This window comes from Notechis scutatus, chromosome 2, assembly GCF_049901735.1.
Source record: "Notechis scutatus isolate UNSWTSFEM ecotype Mainland chromosome 2, rNotScu1.2, whole genome shotgun sequence".
Classification (NCBI taxonomy): Eukaryota; Metazoa; Chordata; class Lepidosauria; order Squamata; family Elapidae; genus Notechis; species Notechis scutatus.
In genome coordinates this window covers 109,918,231-109,942,628 of record NC_142010.1, presented here as the reverse complement: position 1 = coordinate 109,942,628, position 24,398 = coordinate 109,918,231, and the positions used below count along the sequence as shown (strand labels likewise).

At 38.9% G+C, this 24,398-nt stretch overlaps 2 protein-coding genes across 13 annotated transcripts in view; one reads left to right on the top strand and one right to left on the bottom strand.

Moving 5' to 3' along the window:
* UBE2O (ubiquitin conjugating enzyme E2 O) overlaps positions 1-824 on the bottom strand; it is a 72,005-nt gene extending 71,181 nt beyond the window's left edge. For both annotated transcript variants that reach the window (XM_026667514.2, XM_026667515.2), the window contains exon 1: positions 429-824. In XM_026667514.2, the coding sequence (XP_026523299.1) occupies positions 429-824 (396 nt within the window). The remainder of the gene's footprint in view (positions 1-428) is intronic.
* Positions 589-24,328, top strand: AANAT (aralkylamine N-acetyltransferase). 11 transcript variants are annotated; one of them, XM_087955737.1, is made up of 6 exons: positions 589-725; positions 1,665-1,888; positions 14,438-14,500; positions 17,209-17,470; positions 20,104-20,258; positions 21,284-24,328. In XM_087955737.1, the coding sequence occupies exons 4-6, from the start codon at positions 17,314-17,316 to the stop codon at positions 21,587-21,589; spliced, it is 618 nt and encodes a 205-aa protein (XP_087811863.1). In that variant the 5' UTR covers positions 589-725; positions 1,665-1,888; positions 14,438-14,500; positions 17,209-17,313; the 3' UTR covers positions 21,590-24,328. The 11 variants fall into 11 exon arrangements, with proteins under 11 accessions (XP_087811863.1, XP_087811856.1, XP_087811864.1 ...); XM_087955730.1 differs by having other exon boundaries at positions 14,435-14,500; positions 17,361-17,470; XM_087955738.1 differs by having other exon boundaries at positions 592-728.
* The last annotated feature ends 70 nt before the right edge of the window (positions 24,329-24,398 follow it).

Here is a 24,398-nt window from a genome sequence, read left to right as displayed (position 1 = left end):
GAAAACCCGCACCAGCACCTGGAACTTTTATTTCCACGTTGGTGCATAAACCAGAAGTCCTTCGGCGTGTTAATGAGGGTCTATTTTGCATAAAAAGACACTGCAGACGAGGCAACCTCAGTGGTGCAAGGGAGGCTTTCCACATTCTGACGGCCAGAGACCAGGCTTCTTCCAGGCCAACTTCTTCTCGGACCCTCAAACGCTACCCTCTTTCCCCCCATTTGCTCCCCAAAACCTGGCCGTTGGCTCACCTGTCAACCCCGGGAGACCTTCCCAAGCCTAATGTACCTCTCCCCCTTTCCCCACCCTTTTCTCAGCTACCGCCGCCGCCGTCTTCTCAGCCCCATTGCGGACACCCCACCCACTCAACCCACCGCGTGTGCGGACCAAATGCAAAAGGAGACTCGGCGGCGCCGAAGCTGGGTTACCTTGGTCTCTTTAACGTGTTGCTTGATGCCCTCCGGGTACCACTGGACTCGCACGTACCCGCGGCGGAGGGGGCTCCCGCGACTCTCCTCGCCCCCGGCCGGGCCCCCGGACTCGGAGCCGCCGGAGCTGCCGGCTCCTCCTCCTCCGCCACCTCCGGGGCCGCCTCCCCCGGAGCCGCCAGGGCCTCGTCCGCCGCCGCCGCCGCCTCCGTCCTCTTCCTCCGAGTCGGAATCCTCGCCATGCATGACACGGACTAGGCCGAAGCGCACCGAACCCCGATAGCGGCCGGACACCAGGTCGTGAGTGAAGAGCAGCCGCTGAAAGACGGCGGCGGGGGTTGCATTGGCCGCGGGCTGAGCTCCTGGCGAGGCGGGAGAAGCGGGCGGCTCCGCCATGGCGCGCGCCCCGGCGATGACTGCGGGCGGGAGGGAAAGAGGGAGAGAGGAAGAGGCGGCGGAGCAGGAGACAAGAGCGGCGGCGGCCGCCGGGCCCACACAACGCAGTCACCACCCGGCGAGAGGCGGGGCTAACACGTCTGGCCCCGCCTCCCTGAAATAGCGGGCCCCGGCCGCTCCGCGGGGCGGGGCAAAGGGGATGCGTGCTGCGGGGGCGGAGCTCCCGGCCAGGCCGAGTCGGCCGAAGGGCGGGCGAGCGAGCGACCTGGGTGAGGTAGGGCCGGAGGGGGAAGACGAGCGAAGGGCGGGAAGAAAGGAAGCGGGGCTGTGGAGGAAGAAAGCTCGAGGAGTAGCCGCGAGGGAAGAAAGGGGGAAGGCGGGTCCCCCTCGGAACAGCCTGTCTGCCTGCTCCCCAAAAGGAGACTGGCAGGTGGGGCGGAAGGGCGCCGAGAAGAAATCATCCGGGGGTGGAGGGAATATGGAAGAAAAGGAGGGAGTTGTCTTGGGGGCGTTTTATTCATTTATTTATATTTTGTTGATCACATTTTCTATGTCGTATAGCCGCTTGGGGCCGTTTTACCTTTATTTACCTGACTCTGTGGGTTCTTCCCCAAACCCCAAAAACTAACCGCTTAGACCGTCTACTATTGACCTCACCCCTTTCCTAAGAGGTCTGTAGGGGGCGTGCATAAGCGCACCAACGTGCCTACCATCCCTGTCCTATTGTTTCTTTTATTTTTCTTATATGTACCCATTTCATGTATTCATAACTATGTTTATACTTATACCTGTTATCTTATAATTGCTTGACTGAATAAATAAATAAATAAATATTTACAGCCCTGCAGGATCGAAGATTCAGCTCCACTTCATGCTCAGCTTCTGCCCCTTGGAGAACTGGTGGAAGAAGCGATGAGTACCCCAGCTTCTGTTGGTTGAAGGGACAGCAGGGGGAGACTGATGGAAGAGGAGACAAGAGAATGGCAGCAGAAAGAGACAGAGAGAGAATTTGGAAGGGCTACAAGAATAAGCACAATGGGAAAAACCTGGTTAGAGACTTGGAGGTATGTATTTATTTTCTGCTCTACAACCCAGGCAGCTCATTGCAGTTTTCTGCACTAATGAAGAACTTGACATGCTAAATAAACATAATATTCCCTATTAACTTGGGTATGGATCACTGCCAATGTAGATCAGAGGAAGGATGCCTGGAGCCTCTGGATGTTTTGGCTTGCAGTTTCCATACATCCTAAATAGAGTATTGAGTAATTTTGGAAATTGTTACCCAAAATATCCGGAGGGCATCAGATTGTTATCCCAGTTTTATATTTATACACCACAACGATTCAAGGGAAATTGGCACAGGGGTATCTTGGAAATGAAGGAGGTGAAAAGTCAATAAGATGGTTAAACTTTTTTTTTTTTATAAATAATATGTCCTTAACATTGACATCCAGTGTAATGATTATATGTTTTAGATAAAAATAGATGAAACAAAATACAGTACAAATAGCAGGAATTGAGGGTAATTTTCAAGTAATTCACATTCGTATTTAGAAAATCTCGTATTCTTTACTGTGATACCATCCTCAAGTCTCTAACTACACATTGTGGAAGAAATGTAGGATTTCACATTGCAAGGTTACATGAAGTTCATAAAATTATTTGGTTAATGATTTAACTTATATTCAATATTTATTGCAGTATCTTATAACATTTGCCATCACAACATGAGGGAGAATATATCACTGTTCATAAACGTTTTCAATAGCTTGGCAGCAGATTTGTTCCTGTAATTTAAAACGATTACTTGCCATAATTTAGAACAGAAATGTGCAAATAATTTTCCCAAGGTGTCATATGAGAAACTGGAATTGTTATGGAGGGTTGACGCTTCCTGCCCCCCCTACTGCAACTCCCGTCAGTGCTGCAAGCCAGACAGGGACAGTCAAAGGGCCCAATGTGGCCTGCAGGCCATAAAATGCCTGGCTCCGATTTAGAATATGGGCCTAGAGAATATAACCTAATATCAAGACTCAGTTATTTTTTTCTGACTGGGCTACAAATGTGATCCTCTCTTTCATTTCCATCTGGCCTACTTGTATGTCTTATTATTGGAACTTGATGCAAAATGAAAAATCCATTATTCCAATTATGAATAATTATTTAAAAAATTATCTACATTTTCTCCTCCTTCAAAACACTATAGCCAGCACAAGTATAGAAAGTGATGGGAATAAAATACTTTCACCTCACCCTCAAATTTGGAATTATTGAAAAGATATGTTTCCACAGGCAATCCTTTTTCTTAAAATTCTTCTCTTGGAAAATGTGCTTGCTCCATCTTGTGGTCATTTGTTTTCTTACCAGAAACATTTCAAGGACTTTTGACCCAATGATTATTTCAAATTATGAACTGAAATCATTTATGTTTACAGAATGGAAAAGAACACACCAAATAATCAGCTATATGGATAAGGAATGCTTCTTATCCTATAGAGATACAGAATAGTTGATGTGCCAAAGGGATGTAATGTAATTGTTGTAATTGTTAATGGATGAACTTGCTGTCTCAAATATATTATTTTCCTGTATTGCTGTGTATTTAAATTCTAGAGTTACCTCAAACAATACTCCCAAAGGTTGTTTTTTTATAAAGATGTCCCTAACAAATGTACAAGTAATTAGTAAGGAAATAGTAATGGGAGCAGGTCAGTATTTTTAACTGTGTTCTGTGAAAGTAAGAAGAGCATCACTGTTGGGGAATTGCCAGCTAGGCTGGAGGGAGGGGTCATGCAAGAGCCTAGCTTGGAGTTATTGTGTAGCTGCAAACAGCATAAGCATGACTTCTCCCCAAATCCACGAAGCCTTATTTGGTTGTTCCCAGAGTAAGGCAAGCAGTCTGGTGAGATTCTTGTAACATAGGTGATAAACAAAGTTATAACCTGAGTTGGAGTTCAACCTGGGTTATAGTATTGAGACACCATTGGTTGTGCTTGTGGCTCAGGGTGAGGTGGTAAGTCCATCCTTGATCTCATAGGGGTCTCAGTGGCTTTTAATAGCATCAGTTATGATGTTTTTCTGGACGTGTCTAAGGGATTAGAAGCAAGGAATTGTTTTGTGCTTGTTCTTCTACTGCTGGTTCCATTTTGGACTAGGCGAGGGTCTAATCCTGTGCTTGTTCTAGTTGGGTGCCTTAGGTCTTGGCTCTCTTTCTAGTCCTATTTAATATTTGTATGAAATTCCTAGGTGAGGTCATCCATTGGCACCATTAGGAGTGAGATATACTGTCAGGAGTAAACAATCAGCTCCACACACAGAGGTCCAATTTGCTGCTTTATTGCTCAAGCCTATTCACAGAAATCTTCTGAAACTAACAGTCTGCACTTGGGTAAAACTAGGTAAGGTTCAGTGGCATTCAAGAGAGGCTGGGCTTTGTCCTTTTGTGACTATATAGAGACTCTAATTCCCACTTGATTTCTCTCCCTGGTTCCGTCAGTCTCTCTCCAACAGATTCTGAATTATTCATCGCTATCCTTGATTGGATAAGTGAATGTTGTTGAGATGCTTGCCCAGTGGCTATATGAGTCTGGGTGAGGAAGAAAGGCTACATTCAAGACCCAGTGGGTTTGGGGCCTCCTGATTCTGTAGATTTTTCATCTTTTAATATTCAGTGGCATAGCACTCCACTGAATCCCACACAACTTGGGATTCTTCCTAGACTTGGGCTTCCTGTTTGAATAGCTAGTGGCTGCAGAGGGGAGGGATAAATTCATTTTGTGTGCCAAATCCTTTCATTCCTGAATTGGGAGGCCCTGGTTACATTTGCTTATCCCTTAGTCACTTCCCAATTGAATCACTGTAATGGGACTGTCCTTAAATAAATACTTGTTCTTAAAAAAATACTTAGATGCTTCATCTGGTCCAGAATCCAACGGTATGTGCAGTTTTGAGTGCGCTGAGGTTTGCATCGGTTACATTGTTGTTACATGAGCTTCACTGGCCTCCAATTACACTTCCAGTTATAACTCAACATACAACTTAACATCTTTAAGTCTTGCATGGCACAGGGCCAAATTACTTGCAGGACTACCTATCTCTGAGATTTCTGCCTATCCACCAGTTCTTACAGGGCAGGTAGTCTCCAGGTCCTGTCTATGAAATATTGTCATCTTGTGGGTCCAAGGAGTCAAACCTTCTCTGTCTCGGTGCCTGCCCATGGAACAATCCCCCATCGGATCCAAAGGGCCTCTTCTAAAAGGCTGTGAAGTCTTTGCTTTCCCCCCCAAGATACTGGACCAGGATGTTAGATAAGCCCAGTGTATATGTGGTTTGTGTGGGTGAGTTTATAAGGCTTTTGTAATTATGCTATGATTCTTTTAAATATGGAGGGGAGAATATTAATTTATAGAAGTTATGTTTTTCTCATTGATTGTTATTAGCCATTCAGAATTCATTTGTGAAAAGGGCATCCAGGTAAATTTTCTAAATAAAAAGGCCATAATCCATGATAGCATGGTATCATTCAGCTTTATACCACCAATAAATTGACACATTTATTACAAATCTATATAGAATTCTTCCTTTGTGAGACAAATTGTAGTTTTTTGTTTAGTCATTATGACTAAGAAAGATTTTTAAAAAGGAAATGGATATTGTCACACTATTATAAAATTTAACCACTTTTTTCCATCCTTCCTCCAGGTCTCTTTTAGTAATTATAAAAGAAAGCTTTTATTGATTTCATCTATCCCATTTTGTTCAAATTCTAGGAGCCATATACTTCTTGAATAACAAATTGTGAATTGCTGAGTACCTTTTGGAATTTTAGGAGCTTTATTGGTGTCCTCACAAAATAACTTCAGGCCAGTCAGGTAAACAATCATTTTAACTGAAGCAAGACTGATGAAGTTGCTGCTTTCCCCATAAAGTTATTGGGGTCTTTTCTCTTCCTACAGATGGTCATACTTCCAAATCAAGCAATGAGTCACAGGGATCCACAGTTTTTATTTGCCAGGAGAACTTAGGGGAAATTTAGAAGCTAGTGCTTTGCAATATACCATTCCCCATTTCTTTCTTTTTTTAAAAAAAAAATAAGATACCTTTAAAGCATCACGTTGAGCAAGGAGCTTGGTGGGTTCTGTTCCTGGTCTAAACAATCAATCTGGATAAGAAAGCCTTGTTATGTCATAGTATAAGGATCAGGTGCTTCTTTCAGTGAGGATATATGAGCAGGAACAGCAGCAACTTTAATGGATTGCTAGAACAGTGGAAAAACTGAAAGATGGACTATGAATCTGACCTTTGAATGACACCTTTTTCTACCACAACTGAGCATCGTAGACTATGGTAGAAACTTTGTAGTTCTGTGAGGCTGTCTCCCAAGTGGAATATCATCAGAAAGGAATTAGACAAAATTGAAGATCATCCCACTACCATATCGGCAACCTCTTGGCTAGACCTATTATGAAAGAAGGCTGTTCCTTGCTTGGAGGCTTTCAGATGAGAAAATTGGATTGTTTTGAGATTGGGGCATTTTGAAAAGAGATTGGATCTCATTTTGCTTGGCATGTCAGATTTATCAAGGGTGGTCCTCTATTTTGCTGCTATAAGCAGGAAAACGGATGAGAAGGCAAGCGGTTGAGAAGGCTGAAGATAGTGGTGATGTGGTCTGTATGATATGACAATGCAGAAGATACAGCAATGAAAGGTTGATATATTAGGGAATGAAAAAAAAAAGGTTGGGGAGTGTCAGGCTATTCCCCAGGGGTTTTTTTGCTCTCTCCCAGATGGAGTTTTCCTGGTTGCCATGTTAGCATCCCCAACGCGTCTTAATGTGTTGAAGCTAAATGCCAAATCAATAACTAAAAACGCCTTCCACCCATGGTTTGATTCTGGATGAAGTGGCAAGCACTTTTAAGGTGCAGAAAAGAATAGAAAACAGGATTCTTCAACTTGGCTGAAAAGTTTTGAACTATTTGTATCCCTGGGCTCTGTTTCTCCAGATATTCTGTTAATATGTAAAGAGATTATGAAAAGTAAATAGCAAGTAAATAGCATTAGCACTTAGACTTATATGTGGTTTTACAGTGTTTTACAGCCCTCTCTAAGCCGTTTACAGAGTCAGCATATTGCCCCCAACAATCTGGTCCTCATTTTACCCACCTCGGCAGGGTAGAAGGCTGAGTCAATCTTGAACCTGGTGAGATTTAAACTGTCAAATTGCTGTCAGGCATACGTAAGATCTGACTATGTTAGTAGTCTATAACATATTGTAGTAATGTAGTGGTATACCTCTTTGTTTTTTCACTGATCTGTTTTAGAAATTTGGAATGCTTTAAGAGAGTGGTCCTGCAACATTACAGGCATGCAGTTGTTGTGTCATTTCTTATTTAAATTATATTTCTTGTAACAAAAAATGGAATTAATGTTGGGAAGAAATATTGAAGTTGTAAATACCTCCATAGCTGTATATTTTATCAATGATTAAGGTCTTCCTTCTCTTCTCCCCCAATACAGCGAATGAGGCAGCAATTGCAAAATAAATCCTCCTTAGACCGCACCTTCATTTTTTCCCTTCAGTTTGATGTTCTTTTCCCAATAGATGGCGCTGCTAGATAATTTAATATAACACTAAATAAAGTCTATGAGAATTATTTTCATAACTCAGTTCTCCTGCTTAAAAGGTAGAGAGGGTCATACACGACAGAAGCAATATAGTAATATTAAACTGGACACAATTTAGTGAGAATTGAATCTTCTATTTGGGAGATGGTCCTTGGATCTCTTCAAAGAATTTACTAATTTCTTTTCAACAGTAATGTGGAACTAATTCAGTTATCTTAGCCTCCTGTCCTATGGAGCCAGTTTAGAAGTCTTCATCGTGGGCCGCATTAAATTGTTACCTTCAGCATTGTTTCATTTATATAGCCGTGGTATGGCTTGATTCTTGTGATTATTAATATTCTTCTTTAGGACTACAATCTACACTGTCCTGTAAAATAAATATAATTGCCTCCTTTTGGATTTCATTTCATTTTTGTTTGTTTGTCCTTGAATGTTAGCAAAGCATTCGTGTAATCCTTTTGGATATGTGGGTGTGCATTTATGTTTTCAAGTCAGTTTTGATTCCTGACAATTGCCTGGACAGGTTCGTGCAGTTTTTCTGGGCAAGATTGGAAATGGTTTGCCATTGCCCTCTGTCTAGGACTGAAAGAATGACTGGTCCAAGGTCATATAAACTTAGCTGAAATATAAATAGATCATCATCTAATACTCATTCCATTTCATGAGAAAGCCATCCAATTTATGCTAGTTTGAAAAAGTTCAATTAATTTAACCAAAGGCACAATGAATTATATTAGTTATGAGTGCTTAATCAGGGCTGGTTTGGATCTGACATATATATCTCACAAACTTTGTTTCTTTTTAATATAGTGAAGTGCTTGCCACATAGCCTCTTAAAAGCTCATCATGTGTTGCTTAGAGACATTTCTAAAAATCTCTATTAAAAGCCATTAATTCTTAGGAGTCTGGAAGAGATTAGAAAATCTTTTCAAAGTCCCACATTTAGAGTTATAGTCTAAAACAGAAAAAAATTTGGGCAGTATAAGCCCTCTTAAATTTACTCCAAAGATACAGCGTACAGATACATCATCACAAAGCACACATGGAGTACAAGGCAGAAGACTCTGCTAGGAACTAAAAACAATTCAGCAAAAGCAAATATTACTGCAAAGATACTATGTTCAAGTTGAAAAGTTATTTTTAAAATTTACAAAAAAAAATGTATGGTTGGCAATATTTTGAAACTCCAGCAGTGCTGTGATTCAGTATCGTTTGTTTGTTTGTTTGCTATGGGCCTGTTTTTACCTCTGCAGTCTCATAAATATTTCTAAATATTATTAGAAAAAATGTAAAATGTTTCTAGTATTCTGTCTTTCAAAAAAGATACCGTGGAAGGTTTTCTGGAACTTTCTGTCACGAGAGTAGAATCTGTATCTAAACCCAGAGGATCTTTTATAAAAAATCCATCTGATATTTTTCCAGAGACTCTCCACTTATGTTATTTATTGTTGCTATGAAAACAGTGAATCCTCCCCAAATATAAATGCTTACTTTATAAGAAGACATAGGCATACTCAAGGGATTATGTAATGCTTACTCTACAAATCTAAGTATACCAACTCTGCTGTGTTTTATTATTGCTACTTCATATAAGAAGGCAGACTACTGCATTTTAAAATGTCCCAGGTAACAGTGTATACCACATATTTGTGCCATTTTGAGAAATAGTTATCATACAGCCACGATTTGTGCATGCATTACGTGCCTTTGTGTGTTCTAACGACACTCCTATGTGCCAGATTTCCCATTTTAATTTCTTGCCCCTTCCTGTGTTAAAGTAGTTAACTGTGATTAATACTTAACTTTTAAGAGGCCACCCCCTGCTCACATATACACTTCCCTGCCCACTCTACACATCCCAGGCATATTGGATGTTAAGGGTTATTGATGTAATTAATTAAATAATTAATTCTATCCCACTTTAATATTTTTACAAATAACTCAAGGCAGAGAACATATCTAACATGTCTTCCTCCTCTTATTTCCCCCACAATAACAACCCTGTGAGGAGGTTTGGGCTGAGAGAGGGAATGACTGGCCCAAAGTCACCAGTTTCATGACTAAGGCAGGACATGAACTCATGGTCTCCTGCTTTCTAGCCTGGTGCCTTAACCTCTAGACCAAACTGGCTCTCAAATCTTATTCAAATTATTCATACCTTATTGAAATTACGATTAAAAAATCTTAAGGTTTCTGATAATAGTTGGGTAGTACGCCTTTTCAGATCTTCATATTAAATTAAAACCCTACATCAGGGGTGGGTTTCTACCGGTTCTGTCTACCTCTGTAGAACCGGTTGCTCCGAAGAGCAGCAGACATAGAATCGGTTCTATGTCTCCTGCTGTTGTGGCCCACCTGCCTGCCCGGGCTCTTACCTGACCTTTATTTCCTGCTTTTTCAACTGCAGCTGCTTTGCGTGACACAGCTGCAGTTGAAAAAGCAGGAAAGAAGGGCTTTTCCAACCGTTGCACACTTGCACACAGCGCTGCTCAGCTGTCCGGGCAGCTCAGCAGGTTGTAAATTGCACTTGCATGACTCGTGTGACTCGCGCATGCGTGTGTGATGCTAATAGACAGATCCGGTAGTTATACCAGTTGGATCCCATCCCTGCCCTACATGGCATAGGCATAATTATTTGTCGGACCGCCTATCTCCAGTTAAATCATCCCATGCCACACGCTGTTCTAGATTAGACATGCTCCAAGTCCCTTCTCTGTACCAGTGTCACCTGATTGTTTATTGTTTATTTTATTTTTTATTTATTTTTGTCAATTGCTTACAAGATAATAGGTATAAGTAAAAACATACCGTTCTGAATACATGGATACATATAAGAAAAATAAAAAATAAAAGAAACAATAGGACAGGGACAGTAGGTATGTTGGTGCGCTTATGCACACAGACCTCTTAGGAAAGGGGTGAGGTCAATAGTAGAAAGTCTAAGGTTAAAGTTTTTGGGGTTTGGGGAAGAACCCACAGAGTCAGGTAGAGTATTCCAGACATTGACCACTCTGTTGCTGAAGTCGTATTTCCTGCAATCAAGTTTGGTGCGGTTAACCTTGAGTTTGTATCTATTGTTTGCTCTTGTGTTGTTATGGTTGAAGCTGAGGTATTCATTGACAGGTAGGACATTGCAATGTATGATTTTATATACTGTACTTAGATCGGACCGAAGGCGGCGTAGTTCTAGGTTTTCTAGGTCTAGAATTTCGAGTCTGGTGGCATAAGGTATTCTGCAATGAATAGAGGAGTGGAGAACTCTTCTTGTGAAATACTTCTGGACTTTCTCAACTGTGTTAATATCAGATACATAATGTGGGTTCCAAACTGATGAGCTGTATTCGAGTATTGATCTAGCAAATGTTTTGTATGCTCTAGTTAGTAGTGTGATATTACCAGAGAAAAAGCTACATAGGATTAGGTTAACAACTCGTAATGCCTTTTTGGCTATGTAGTTACAGTGGGCTCTAGCACTTAGATCATTTGAGATGAGTACTCCAAGATCCTTGACAGAGTTTGGATCATCAACAAGGTCTTGACTATTCAGCTTGTATTTTATTTTCTGATTTTTTTTGCCAATATGTAAGAGATTTGTTTGTTGAGATTTGAAGTTGCCATTTGTTTGACCATTCTGATACATAGTTGAGGTCTTTTTGAAGAGTAGCAGTATTTTCTGTGGTGTTGAATAGATTTACATCATCAGTGAAGAGAACACAGTTGCTCTTGATATGATCACAGAGGTCATTTATATAGGAAGCATACTTGATCTTTGATAGCTTTACTTTTATTGAACGATCTTCCCACCACAACAACTCCAAGATTCAGTTAGCCTGGCCTTTCTGGCCTGGCCTTTCTTCACAAAACATTAAAACTGAGTTTTGTCTCCAGATATTTGGGCTGGGATACAAGTTTTAAAAACCACATGGCATGGTTGGGTTTATGGACAGATGCCTGTCTGCTTTTGTTTTTGTTTATTATTTTTAATGTTTTCCTAGCTGCCTGGAGTCACTCTGGCAAGTGAATGACCATATAAATTGGTAAAAAAGAAATGAATTTTTTTTTAAAAAAATACCTTTGTACTCAGCAAACTGGGAACAGAGCTTTGTGTAGCTATGTCTCCCTCTTAGAGCAATACACCAATTGCTTAAAATTTACTAATTTGAAATTTGTCAGAATTGGTGTAATTCTTGCCATTCTAAATGGTAAAAGATATTTACAAATATAAATAACTAAAAAAGTTTCAGATTTTCTCCTAATCTCTGTTAATTTTAATATGTATTTTTAGATTTATTTATAAAATATGTTAACCACTGTAATGGTACATTCAAAGTCTGAAAGAAATTCCCATTCTGGACATTGGACATTTATCTCTTTATCGCTTGAAATAACACTTTTTTGCCAGCACACACAGGCAATAAAATTCCTGCATTGGTGTGTTGAGTGATAAAATGGAAAGTGGCAGGGAAAACAAACCAGTTTTTGAGGGTGGGGTGTTTTGTTTTGTTTTGTTTTGTTTGCAGTGTAGTCCTTTTTTTTCTAATTAACTAATCTGATTAACCTCCACAAAAATTTTGGTTTTGGGTGTAATCAGCTGTCAAACATTAAACCAGAATATAGCTAATTAATCATTACTGTTGTAATAAGAACATTGTGATGACCAGTGATTTCTTTATGTAGCAATTATATTCTAAGTACCTCTAGTATTTGTCTTTGACAATTTGTCAATTGTCATTATTGTATCATGGGCTAGTGTTGTTGATCTTTAGGGTTGTATTCCCATTCAAATGCCTCCAAATATTAAATCCCTTAGGCTGAAATCCTATATTTGTAAACAATTGTAAGCAGATATTGTTTTATATTGTGGGAACTTCAGAGCCCCTGAATTTCCTTTATTTCTAGTATATATTTTGTAGACCCATGTATGATACACTTTAAGATTAAAATATTACAGAGGACTAGTCTAATATTTCACAAATTTTACACACTGGGATGTTATTTTGAATCAGTAACAGCATGTGGTATTATAAGACAGTTATGGTTTTCTACTATATCCTTGCCAAAGGAGCATTAAAATAATTGATGATAAAATATTATGGAATATTTAATACAGCTTTCAATTATGAGTTAATAGCTTTCAAAATGTACTTGAATGCTCATTTTGCACAAGACTATGAGTATTAGAATTAGGATTTGTTAAATCATGTCTAATTTTAATTCTCACATGATAGATTTTGTGATCCCTGTTGAATTCATACAACTCATATTTCAAGTTTTTTTAAATAGGTAACATGGCTGTTTTGGGTGGAACAGCCTATTTAATGTAGAGAAATCTCACTGTCTAGTGTGATGGTCCTCTGATCCCTGAAACATCATTCCAAAGACCATAGCATGTGTAGAGTTGCTCTGATATATTACAGGAATATTACAGTTCCTTCTCCTTTCTACCTAACACTTCTTGTTTTGAAGTTGAAAGTTTTTAATCATGGAAACCATACTGTATGTGGATAGGGCAGAGCAATGAAGGCTCTGGGAAGGATTGTTGTTGTTTTTCTAAAGCAGGAATATCAGGAGAGACGGAACGTAGCTGCTTCAGCTAGTAGGGCTTCTGGAGCTCTGGTTTGTTTCTGGGATCTCTTGGCGCCGCTCTCGTGGCTTCGGAGTCACAGCCCCAGGTGCTTCTACCACTGAGACCACCTTGGCTTTACTTTCCACATCCTTTCCAGTTTCTACTTCAGCCCCTGGTACTTCTCCAGGTTCTCATAGCAATAGCAGTTAGACTTATATACTGCCCATGTTTTGCAGCACTCTCTGGGTGGTTCACAATGTCAGCATATTGCCCCCAACAATCTGGGTCCTTATTTTATCAACTTCGAAAGGATAGAAGGCTGGATCAACCTTGAGGGCCCATCAGGATCAAACTCCAGGCTATGGGCAGAGTTTGTCTGCAATACTGCACCTAACTTCTCTTCCCCCAGAGCTCATGCTCTTTCTTTGCTGTCACTTGGCACTGCTGTATCTATCACCACCATTCCTCGTCTACTACCACGATGCCTGGTTGCTTGGTTAGCATCTGCTTGTCTATCTGATCTGGAAGTCGCACAGGTTCTTAGCTTTCTTATTCTCCATGATCTTCTATGTAAGATCTTCCATCTGGACTTAAGAGGATCCAGCCCACATTCCGTGCAGATATTCCTATATGCAATGCAAGCTGGTTGCATTAGTTGTGCCATTCAGAAGATGCCAATAGAGCACTCACAAACCTGACTATCATTACATGCGCGCACACGCCGCATACACACACCACACCATGAAATTAGTTTCTCATGCTCTCCATTCTCAGTCTAATCTCAGCCTTACTTTTCTTGTTGCTTGTTTATATTCTGTGTATATATCACAGATGACTGAATCTTTTAAAGACATACGAGTACAATTTCATACTCCAAGCAAAATATTTTGAAGAGATGTTATTAACCTATTTGTTAATGTGATAATAATGAACAATTTAGTTGTTGCAATTAATGGATCAAAGGCAATTCCAGGAAGACAATTATATTTACAGTAATATTGATTGAGTACATTCACTTTCAAGCAGGATGTCCTTTGAGAATGAATATTTCCAGGAAGAGTGTATGCAATGTGCTTTTGTTCCACCAGTACTCTGCCAATGTGCCCTGCTTAGCAATTCACCTGTGGCTTGTAAGATGCCCTTTGTACTTAGTAATAAGCTAAAACACTTTATCCCTTGGGAGAAAATCATGCCAAGAAAGTAAAGCCTCCTACAGTCTTTTTGTTGACATGTCGCCTTAAAGCTCTTTTGCAATTGTGTGTCTCCTGAGGGTTTAAAATGTTTTAAGAAAATCATCACATGTTGCTACTAAAAAAAACAAACACAAATGTATAAGCTGGAGTTCCCTAAGTCTCTGGAAAATAAAAGCTGGGACCCCATTAACATTTACTGCAGTCTTCTTTGTCCTTCTCTCTAGCAGCAATTCTGCGGAGTGTCGTTCTGGAGATGTTAATAGACTACTAAAAGAAAACTCAACACACAGGTAAGAAAGATACTGCAATTCAATTTAATTTAATGAAGTTGATTTCCAAGGTCAAGAAAAGTTTCATTCGGAAGTTAATTTGAACTGTTTCTCCTATAGCAGATAGTATCTGTTCATTACAATATATTATATTGTAATATGTTAAGTAATCAGATCATCTTGAGCAGAAAAATATAATAATATGAAGGTACGATTCATTCCTCATTGCTATCCCTTGCTTATATTACAAACCTAGAAAATAGTATTTTATATCTTTTCTCCTGGTATTATGCATATTTTAATTGTAACACCAATCTGTTAAAAATAAATATAATCATTCTTTTTACATAGCACTTGCATGTAACCACACAATAATTTTTTGTAGTTGGACATTCAGTATTCAAGAAAATTAAAGTTATTGTGAGAGAAACATGATAGTTAACTGCATGGATTTCAATCTTAAAATCCTAAGATTCCAAGGATTTAGAATTATTTAGACTTTAGAGAATAAGTTATGTTGAAAAAAGGGTACTTTTAAGAAAATGAATTCAGGATTAGAGTATAATTTAAATGACTTCAAATGCTTTATTGTCAGGTAAACTTATATAAGTTAATATATATTACATAAGCCCAAAGCAAAAAGTAGATAAGAGTTTAAACAATAGTTTTTCTAGACCAGACAAGTAATGTCACAGACAACCTATTTTCTGGTCCATGATAATTTGTTTCCCACAATTATATAATTAACAAAAAGAATTTTCTCTACCAATTGGTACAGTTAAACTACATGTCTTTGAATAGTGATTAATAAATAAGTTATACTGAATAATTTTTAATGCTGTCTGCTTTGGAGAAAATACAATATGAATACTTTTCTGGAAACCAAATTGTGACCTAATGGGATGAAATAAACTTTCATTTCCCAATAAAACAAAATTACTAATTCCATGCAACTACAATTTACAGTTAAATTCAGGGGTGGGATTCAATTTTTTAAACAACTGGTTCTGTGGGCGTGGCTTAGGTGATAGGCGTGGCTTGGTGGTCATGTGACTGGGTGGACATGGCTTGGTGGTCATGTTATTGGCTGGGTGTGGCCAACTCAATATCACTCACATCAAGGCATGCATCTCCTCGCCTGGCTTCTCATGACTGTGGGGATGCTGCAACAGTCGTAAGTGTGAAAAATGGTCATAAGTCACTTTTTTCAGTGCCATTGTAACTTTGAATGGTCACTCCACACAACCAAAGTACTAGCAAAGGAGGGGAAAAAAACTCCAGAGACATTCCTGAGACAGGAAATCTAGTCCTGCCAAGAATGTAATAAGGGTTAACAGAGAGGCAGTTTCTGTAAGCAACACCAGAATGTTTCCTTCCTGCCTTCCTTACAGGATTAGGCCAGTAATTTCTTCTAACAACCGGTTCTCCAAACTGCTTAGAATGTTAACAACCGGTTCTAGCGAATAGGTGCGAACTGGTAGAATCCTACCCCTGGTTAAATTTTTCCAAGGTGGAATTTCATCTTAGAGTTTACACATGTCAACAGATGCAAAGAATCTCTGGAAAATGATCATGTGAGAAAGGTTGATGTATATGATATTGCACATGTTGAATTGAAAAATAATTATATAAAAATTAAAGCATAGCCTGAACAAATCCCTTATCTTTGGACAGAAAAAAATATTTAGGCCTACTGGTTAGGGGTTATGTTACCCTGTAATATGCAGCAGTGCTTCTATTACTTTTTTTCTCTTCTTATGAATATTGCATAAGTGAAGAATGTTGCACACAGTAGCACATTTTTTTTACTTTGTTGGGGCAGGGCAGAGGGGCTGCCTAGTAATTAATCTCCAGAGATATGATGAGCAGATCCTACTATAGATCAGTAAATTGGATAAGAATTTCACTGACATAGTTATACAAACATTCAACATAGAAGACAATCCACTCAGATTGCTTATAAATTATTGCTAAATTTAAATCCTTTATTGTTAGTTTTGGAAATTCTAAAAGTTCGGAAATACTGTTGTCAATAGTAAAATAAATTCACACTGAACCTTTATGCTTGAAGTTTGAGAAAAAAAAGCTTAAATCTGCTACCCAGTTTGTGAAAAAATGTTTTGTGGAAGTTAAAGGAAATAGATACTGTATAAACACAGTCTGCCCATCTACTGTGTTCTATTGCAGGCCACAAATATAGCAGCTTTGAGAAAAACGGAGAAGCTGAACTATACATGTGCCATCCTCTACTCCACATAATTTCACAGATCAGAAAGTAGACAGATCATGAAATGTACAATAAGCTGCAGCTGTATAAAAAAATAAGGCTAGTGATACATATTTTTAAAACTTCTGTGTCTAGTTCCATGGCATTATAAGAAGGCAAGGTTAAATGTTTGGATCATTCTCTTGAAGAGGCAGAATTAACTTGTTTAGAGGTAGCTAATAGTCTGGTCTTAAACCTCCTTTCCTGCTTGAAAATATCTGATTTACAAATTAAGAAGAGCCACAAAGGATGTCCAAGTATCCCATTCTGGGTCCCCCACCACCACCCCCTTCTGCCTTAGACTTTGCCCTAGCATTTGAATATTTGATATTGCTTTGCTTTTGTGAGCTGTACAGGAATAAAGAGCTTGATAGACATTCTGTTCCACAGTGGGGATGATAGCAAGGATCAGAAGCTAGGGTTCAGCCATTTTCCTAACAACAAAACATTGCAATCTCTGCAGGTCTTCTCATCTGCTGGTTAATTGTGTTGGAGGCAATTGAATTAAATAGCTTATCCCAAAAGGAAGAGAAGAAACATTTACAGAAGAAGCAGGAATACATAGAAGATGTCTATGATCAGCGCATTGCCATTTTTCAAATCCTCTTATCTCAGATCTTCACAAAACTCCCTTGGGAGCCAGCGTCGACACACTCTTCCTGCAAGTGAATTCCGGTGTCTCACACCTGAAGATGCCATTGGAGTGTTTGAAATTGAGAGAGAAGGTAAAATCTATTTCTTGTGTTTAATCTTACGAAAGACATGTGCATGATATGGAAGAACTGTATTGTATTAATGGGCTTTGAATAAGATAGTTACACGTTGGGGTGTGAGTGAATGTGTGATATGAAGAGAACAAACAAAGCAATAGTATGGTATAGTATCATAAGCTGCAACCAGTGCAATTAAAAAACAAAATTTCATCTTTCTTGCACTTTTTCTCCAAGTCCATCTATCAAACATGGCACATTATTATTATCTCCCATGTTCCCAAATGCTGAGAAGGCAAAGCAAACTAGCTAGTAGGAAGACAAAATAATACACAGTATGTCTAAATTCAAAAAGAGAACTGGTTTAGTGTATTGGTGAAAGGCACCAGATTAGAAATGGTGAGATGAGTTCTAGTTCTATGTTAAGGAAAGAAACCAGCTGGGTGACTTTGGGCCAATCTCTCTCAGCTCTAGGAAAACAAACAATGACATTTTCTGACAGATAGGCCACAGTCAGTAAGGATGGGATCTCACCATTCTTCTACTCTGATACTAAGCACAAGAGCCCCCTGGGGTTGTGTGCTAAGCCCCTTCCTTTATTCTTTGTACACACATGACTGCACCCCATTGTATAACACCAACGCAATTATTAAATTTGCGGATGACATGACGGTGGGGCTCATTAATAAGAACAATGAGTCTGCTTATAGAAAGGAAGTACAAGGGCTGACGCTGTGGTGTAAAGAAAATAATCTTACACTTAACACCAAAAAAACTAAATAACTTATAATTGACTTCAGGAGGAAGAGAGATGTTCATTTACCATTGTACATAAATGGCGAGGAGGTGGAGAGGGTTGGTAGTTTTAAATTTCTGGGCACTTATATCTCAGAGGATCTCTCATGGAATATGAATGCTAACATGCTTATGTAGAAGGCACAGAAGAGGCTGTACTTCCTGAGAATGCTCAGGAAGATAAATCTATCTCAGCATCTACTTCTGTCCTACTACCGCAGCACCATTGAGAGTGTCCTGACATATGGCATTCTTGTATGGTTATGGGAGCAGCTCTGTAGCGGACAAAAAAGCTCTACAGAGGATCATTAAAACTGCCCAGAATATCATCGGGCTCCAGCTACCAGCCCTGGACGACATCTTCACGTCTTGCTGTTTGAGGAAGTTGCACAACATTCTCAGAGACTCTTCCCATCCTGCTTACAATCTTTGTGAACTGTTGCCTTCTGGCAGAAGATACGGAATAATTAAAAGTCGGACCACACATTTTCTGAACAGTTTTTATCCCAGAGCTATAATTGCACTTAACAATGAACTTAAGGACCACCATCAGTGAGTTGTTGGACAGTATTACTTGGTCTGTTGTGTGGATGGTTGTGTGTTTTTAGGAGGTGGGGAATTTTGGTGGGGGGGGTGGGGTGTTTGGGGATTGTCATGTGTGTGTGCATGTTGAGTCTGGTCTCTGGGTGTTATGTGAATTTCGTTGTATGTATACTGTAATGTACCTACAATGACAATAAAGAATTCAAATTCAAATGGCAACCCACTTCTGAAAATGCTGCCAAGAAAATGGCAGGGAGTCGTCCAGGCAATCACCAGGAGTCAATAGATATGAAAGCACTCCTCTCCCCTAAAAAACAAATAAAGGAAAAATACTATAATAAATAGGGAATTATTGGGGGGAGGGAAATACCACTCTAAAAATTAACCTGTAGTGTTAGAAAAGCCAAGTTTTGGAAAGACTTAGTGACAGTAAAATACTGTATGTTCAGATGTTCGTCAAAATTTCAGTCATAGTATGATATTGATCGTGCACCAATAAAAACTGCATCATGCCTTATGTATAAGGTTTATTTGATACAGTTAAATAATATCGGATTCAAAAAGATAAAAATAAAACTGCTTATTTTCTAAGCAGTAAGCAGAAACCAAACAGAACAGCATCTCCTTCAACTACATGTTGCAATTGGATCAGGCAGAGGGGAAGAATTCTGCTGGCTAACTACAGAGAGAGCATTTCTTTTCCCAGTTCTAATCTTTGCAGAGGGCAGCAGCTCTATAATTAATCCATGTGTGTTCCATATTTTAACACAACCCCCACCCCCACTCCCCCATTTGTATTTCCTAGAGACAGACAGGCAGAGACATATATGATGGAACTGATTTTTTTCATAGATTGTCTGGGATTTCCAGCTGAACCTGAATATTGGTGTGATTTAGACTATGCCCCAGCATAAATGTGGTGCACATTTGCATTTGAAATATAATAATTTCAGGAATAGTAATTAGGCTGAAGATTAATTCAGTTCCCAAAAATGTATGACTTTATGCATTTGAATCCTTATCTGCTAGCTCTGCCTATAACTGAATCCTGGCATAGCTGATAAAAGAAAAACCACAGCAATGAAAGGCATCAGTTAAATCTCCTCATAGAAAACCTTGTAATAAGAAGAAACCAGATTGGATTACTGAAATCTCAGTTTGCAAGACTCAAGAATTTGTCAGATTCATCCTCTCACCTAGATTCATTTTTTTTCTTGGGCAGGGCCAATATTTCCCTAGTTTCCTGGAAGTTTAATCTTATTGTAATCAGCGGGACAAAATCCAACATCTCCCTTTCTTCTTCCCTCAAGCCTTTATTTCAGTGTCAGAAGACTGCCCCCTCCACCTGGATGAGATTCGCCATTTTCTGAACCTATGTCCTGAGTTGTCGCTTGGCTTGTTTGAAGAAGGCCAACTAGTTGCTTTCATTATTGGCTCCCTCTGGGACCAGGAAAGACTCAGCCAGGTAAGCCTAATATGTCTTTGTTATTTTATACAATATTTGGGAGAGCATGAATGAGAATGGAATCTGAACCCAATTTTTTTTAAAAAATAATTCAGCATCTTTTATTACTAACAAGGGAGGAATAGTAGGTATGTAATTGGATAGATGCACTTATAAATACTTACGCAGCCATTTGTGCACTAACCACTTAGAAAATATGCTTCTATTTATATAAAATTGCATTTTTGCAAACTTTCAGATACTATTTTGATGTTAAATAAGCAGAAACACTTCAGTTAATCTGAAGAGCAGTATTTCACACTCTTGCACCTATCAGCAAACTACTGAATGACTTGTTCCTTGCATGCCTCCTGTTCCAAAATATATGTTAATGCACATATACTATGACCCTGAAAGATGGCTGTGTTTTCATAAAATTGCAGCACAATAATCACATTGGATTACACTACATTTACTTAGAAATTAATAGTCAAAAGAGCTTTACAGGGCATAATTTTAAATTATTCAAAAGGGGCTATGGGAGAGTAGGTTTGTTGAAATGAAGTAGGCTTTCTTTCATAAGGGCCAGTTTCCGGACAACTTTTTCTGGAGCACAAAAATGTAAGCAGGTTCAGGCATACTTGGGTGAAATCAGGTTGAAGAAAACATTGGAAGTAGACAATGGCCAACTACAGTCCTATTCTTGTCAAGGAAATCACATGGATATATCTAAGACATCACAAGATGTCTTGCTCATCTACAATGTAGCTTTAATTTATTCAGTAAGTTTATGGAAACTGGGCAAGATTGATTGAGAATGCAAACATCCTATTCTAAAATTACTGGATTCGTTGAAGTCATAGCTCATCTCTGCAAAAGTTAAAACATAATACATTATGTGAATAAATAAATGGTATGATTCTTACTGAGAGACCAATGATCCAAGGATCTGGTAATGCAAACATTTTGAGATGAATATAGTTGTCAACAGGAGATTCAAAAACAAATAACTAAAAAGCAGTTTCTTCTCTCTTCTCTCATGGCAGGATGCGCTGACCCTACATAAACCCCATGGTACCATAGTCCACATACATGTTCTGGCAGTACATTGCACTTTCCGCCAACAAGGCAAAGGATCCATCTTGATGTGGCGCTACCTACACTACCTATGCTCTTTTCCTTATGTGCGTCGAGCCACACTAATGTGTGAAGACTTTCTCATTCCCTTTTATACTAAGTGTGGCTTTAAAGTGCTAGGCCCATGTGAAATCTCTGTTGGTTCATTAAATTTCATTGAGATGAACTGCGCTATTCGGGCTCATGCATTTATGCGTAGAAATAGTGGCTGCTGAGATATTTCCTCTTCTTGTTACTTTCCTACTATCTGGTTAAAAAACAAAATAATATATGCTGTGATTCTCAGTCCTTGAGGTGGAGCTGAAGTCTAATGAATCCAGGAGGTGCTGAAAGGCAAGACCTTGGGTGTCCATAAGAGCCTTCTGATTCAGCAGTATCTAGCGAGTAAACCTGCTCAGTCTGAAAAGGAAGTAGTGATAGATCCCACCCTTTGAAAGTTTCGCCATCGTTACTATATGATGCTTAAGAGAGCTACAAGTGATAATGCACTGTAAGCTGCTACAGTCATTCAATTGTAAGATAAGAAGAATGTAAAGATTATAGGCATGGCTGCCTTTAATAATTATAGCTAAGCCTCAGACTTCTCTCGTGTCTTGCACTGGTCAAGTTCTCACATGTGAGTAAAGCTGTAATGGAGTTTAGCATATTGTTGTTTAGTTTGATGTGACAACTAGACCACTTTGCATTGAGCAACCATGTGGAAAAAAAGTGTTAGGTGAGCATTATGTGTGAACATAATGACTGTAAAATAAAATAAGGAATAATGCAATAATTTATTTTCTCAAATTTAAACCATGAAGGCAGCAAAACATGATAGCTGCTTGCAGTTCTAAGTACTAAGATTTTGTTGTAAATTAGGAGTATTGCAGAGAGTCATTATAAATTATGCATTTTGCCATTCATGTTTCATTAACAATAACAGTTCTATTTAAAAGAGGAGTTCAACTGCAGTGTGAACTCATAAAATTGGTCACTTTCAGATTCATAGTCTTTAAGCAACTAAATGTATTTATACAAAACTTACTGTAAGTTATTGCTTTTAGTTCACTGGAGTGCAATTCAATACCTTGTTATACTGGTTGGTTTTATGTAACGGTATGTAACTTCGTATGTTTTATAAATATACGCTCCCTTAGCGATAAAGCCATGACAGACTTCCTTCCGAGCAGAATTCCTGTAAATACATCATTTAATTGCCCCTTAATGCATATGATGTGCAGTGAATTCTACTTGTGAAGATACCCTTGACACAGGATGGAAGAGAAAATAGATGTACAGTGTGTTTTTGTCTTTGTATATATGTGTGTCATTGTTCAGCCCCATCAGTTGTGAGTAAAGGGACATCTTTGTGTGTATAAATTTTTCATTTAAAGCCAGATCATCATCTATTTGCCTGCCATCCTGTTGATTTTAGAAAACTAGTAATAACTTTTTATCTATAAAAATGAGGTTTATAACAAGCCTGAAGTCTAGAGATTAGGCAGTGGAGTAAAGCAAGGGCCAATCTGTTAAGCCATCTATTCCGCAGAAAGGCTACTAATGTGCATGATACAGGTAGTTCTCCACTTCAGGCTGTTCATATAACAATGGTTCAAAGTTACGGTAGCTTTGGAAAAAGTGACTTACAACCTGTACTTGCATTTAACGACAGTAACACCACCTTGGGGATTCGTTTAACAACTGCTGTAAAAATTGTCTGATTCTGACTCAACTTACGATGAAAATTCCAGTCCCAATTGTGCTCATAAATTGAGAGCTACCTATATAAGTCATAGTACAATGATAGAAAACTAGTTGGGAAAAATATTCTTTTCCAATGTAGCATAAGCTAATCAGGGGTTTGCAAAACATTTTGAGATCCAAGGGGGTGGGGTTTTTCCCACAGTTGAAATGGCCATATTTTGAATATAGGGTCAGAATGCCTTTTACCACCCATTGTTTGAATTTTAAATTTTTAACTAATCCGATATAGACATGGGCATTTTCTGATACAATCTGGTCTACTTACCATAACTGCAGTAGAAATAAAAACAGAGCAAGGGAGGAAGTTAGGCATTCTGCCTTCCTTATGAACAGAGCAGGTGCCTGTCGGATTTTTATTAGTATGGGACTGGGAAAAGGCTCCTTGTAGTATAAGCCTATCTACTAAAAGTAAGCACTGCCAAATTCTATGAGATTAGCTCCAAGGAAAATGTTTAGAACTAATTATAAAGTATTTGCACATTTGAATTCATTACTTGGTCAGTCTTGTGCCTAGGAAAATGTTAAAAGTTCTTGCCACTGAATAAGGAAGCAAACATTCTCCAAATGTTACTGTGTGTGCCATTTACCTCGTCAGGTCAGCAATAAATGTTTTTTTTTCCAGAACATGTTCTTGGTTCCCCCCCCCCCAGTTCCTACACCATGATGTAATCGATCAGACTATGACACTTACCAGGAAGTAGTTTTATACAATATAGCCAGGTTGAGCTTGTGAGTGGAGGTGATGGCAAAGGATGAATTAACTTCCATTACTTGGTACAGCATACAGATAATGAACAAGATTCCAAGAGCAGGGGGTAGGAACACTTCAAAAAATTACTAGTCAAGACAGTAGATACCTGAAAGGCAGCCACAGGGCTTTGTGATACATGTATTGTATCATCATGGCACTTTTGACAAGATACTTGCCAATCAAAGATTTGCAAGCAACAACAGTGTAATGGAAGGGGAATAGCAAGCTTTAACCAATTTTGGGAGGAGGTGGGATACAGGGGTTAAACATTAAAATTAATATACTTTGGATGCAAAGAAATGATTTCCAAAACTATCTTTAATGAAAAATAGATAAACAGTGTCAACTGGGACACGTTCAGTTTCATCAAAGGAACAGTCTAATATTTACAAATTAGCAACAATAATTATAGAAAAATATTCTCAATCAAAGGCTCTAATAAATTACTACTTAGAACACAGTAAGATTTTGGAATGCTTTGTTGCTCAGGGCAAAACAATGAGTCAGAATTCTAAATTAACCGTGCTATG

What these genes read in the sequence shown, in the direction of transcription:
- AANAT (XM_087955730.1), top strand. Translation starts at nt 1,785, where the DNA reads ATGGAAGAGGAGACAAGAGAATGGCAGCAGAAAGAGACAGAGAGAGAA. An exon ending in ACCTGGTTAGAGACTTGGAG is followed by an intron (nt 1,889 to 14,434) that starts GTATGTATTTAT and finishes CCTTCTCTCTAG; the next exon opens with CAGCAATTCTGCGGAGTGTC. An exon ending in AAAGAAAACTCAACACACAG is followed by an intron (nt 14,501 to 17,360) that starts GTAAGAAAGATA and finishes CTCTTATCTCAG; the next exon opens with ATCTTCACAAAACTCCCTTG.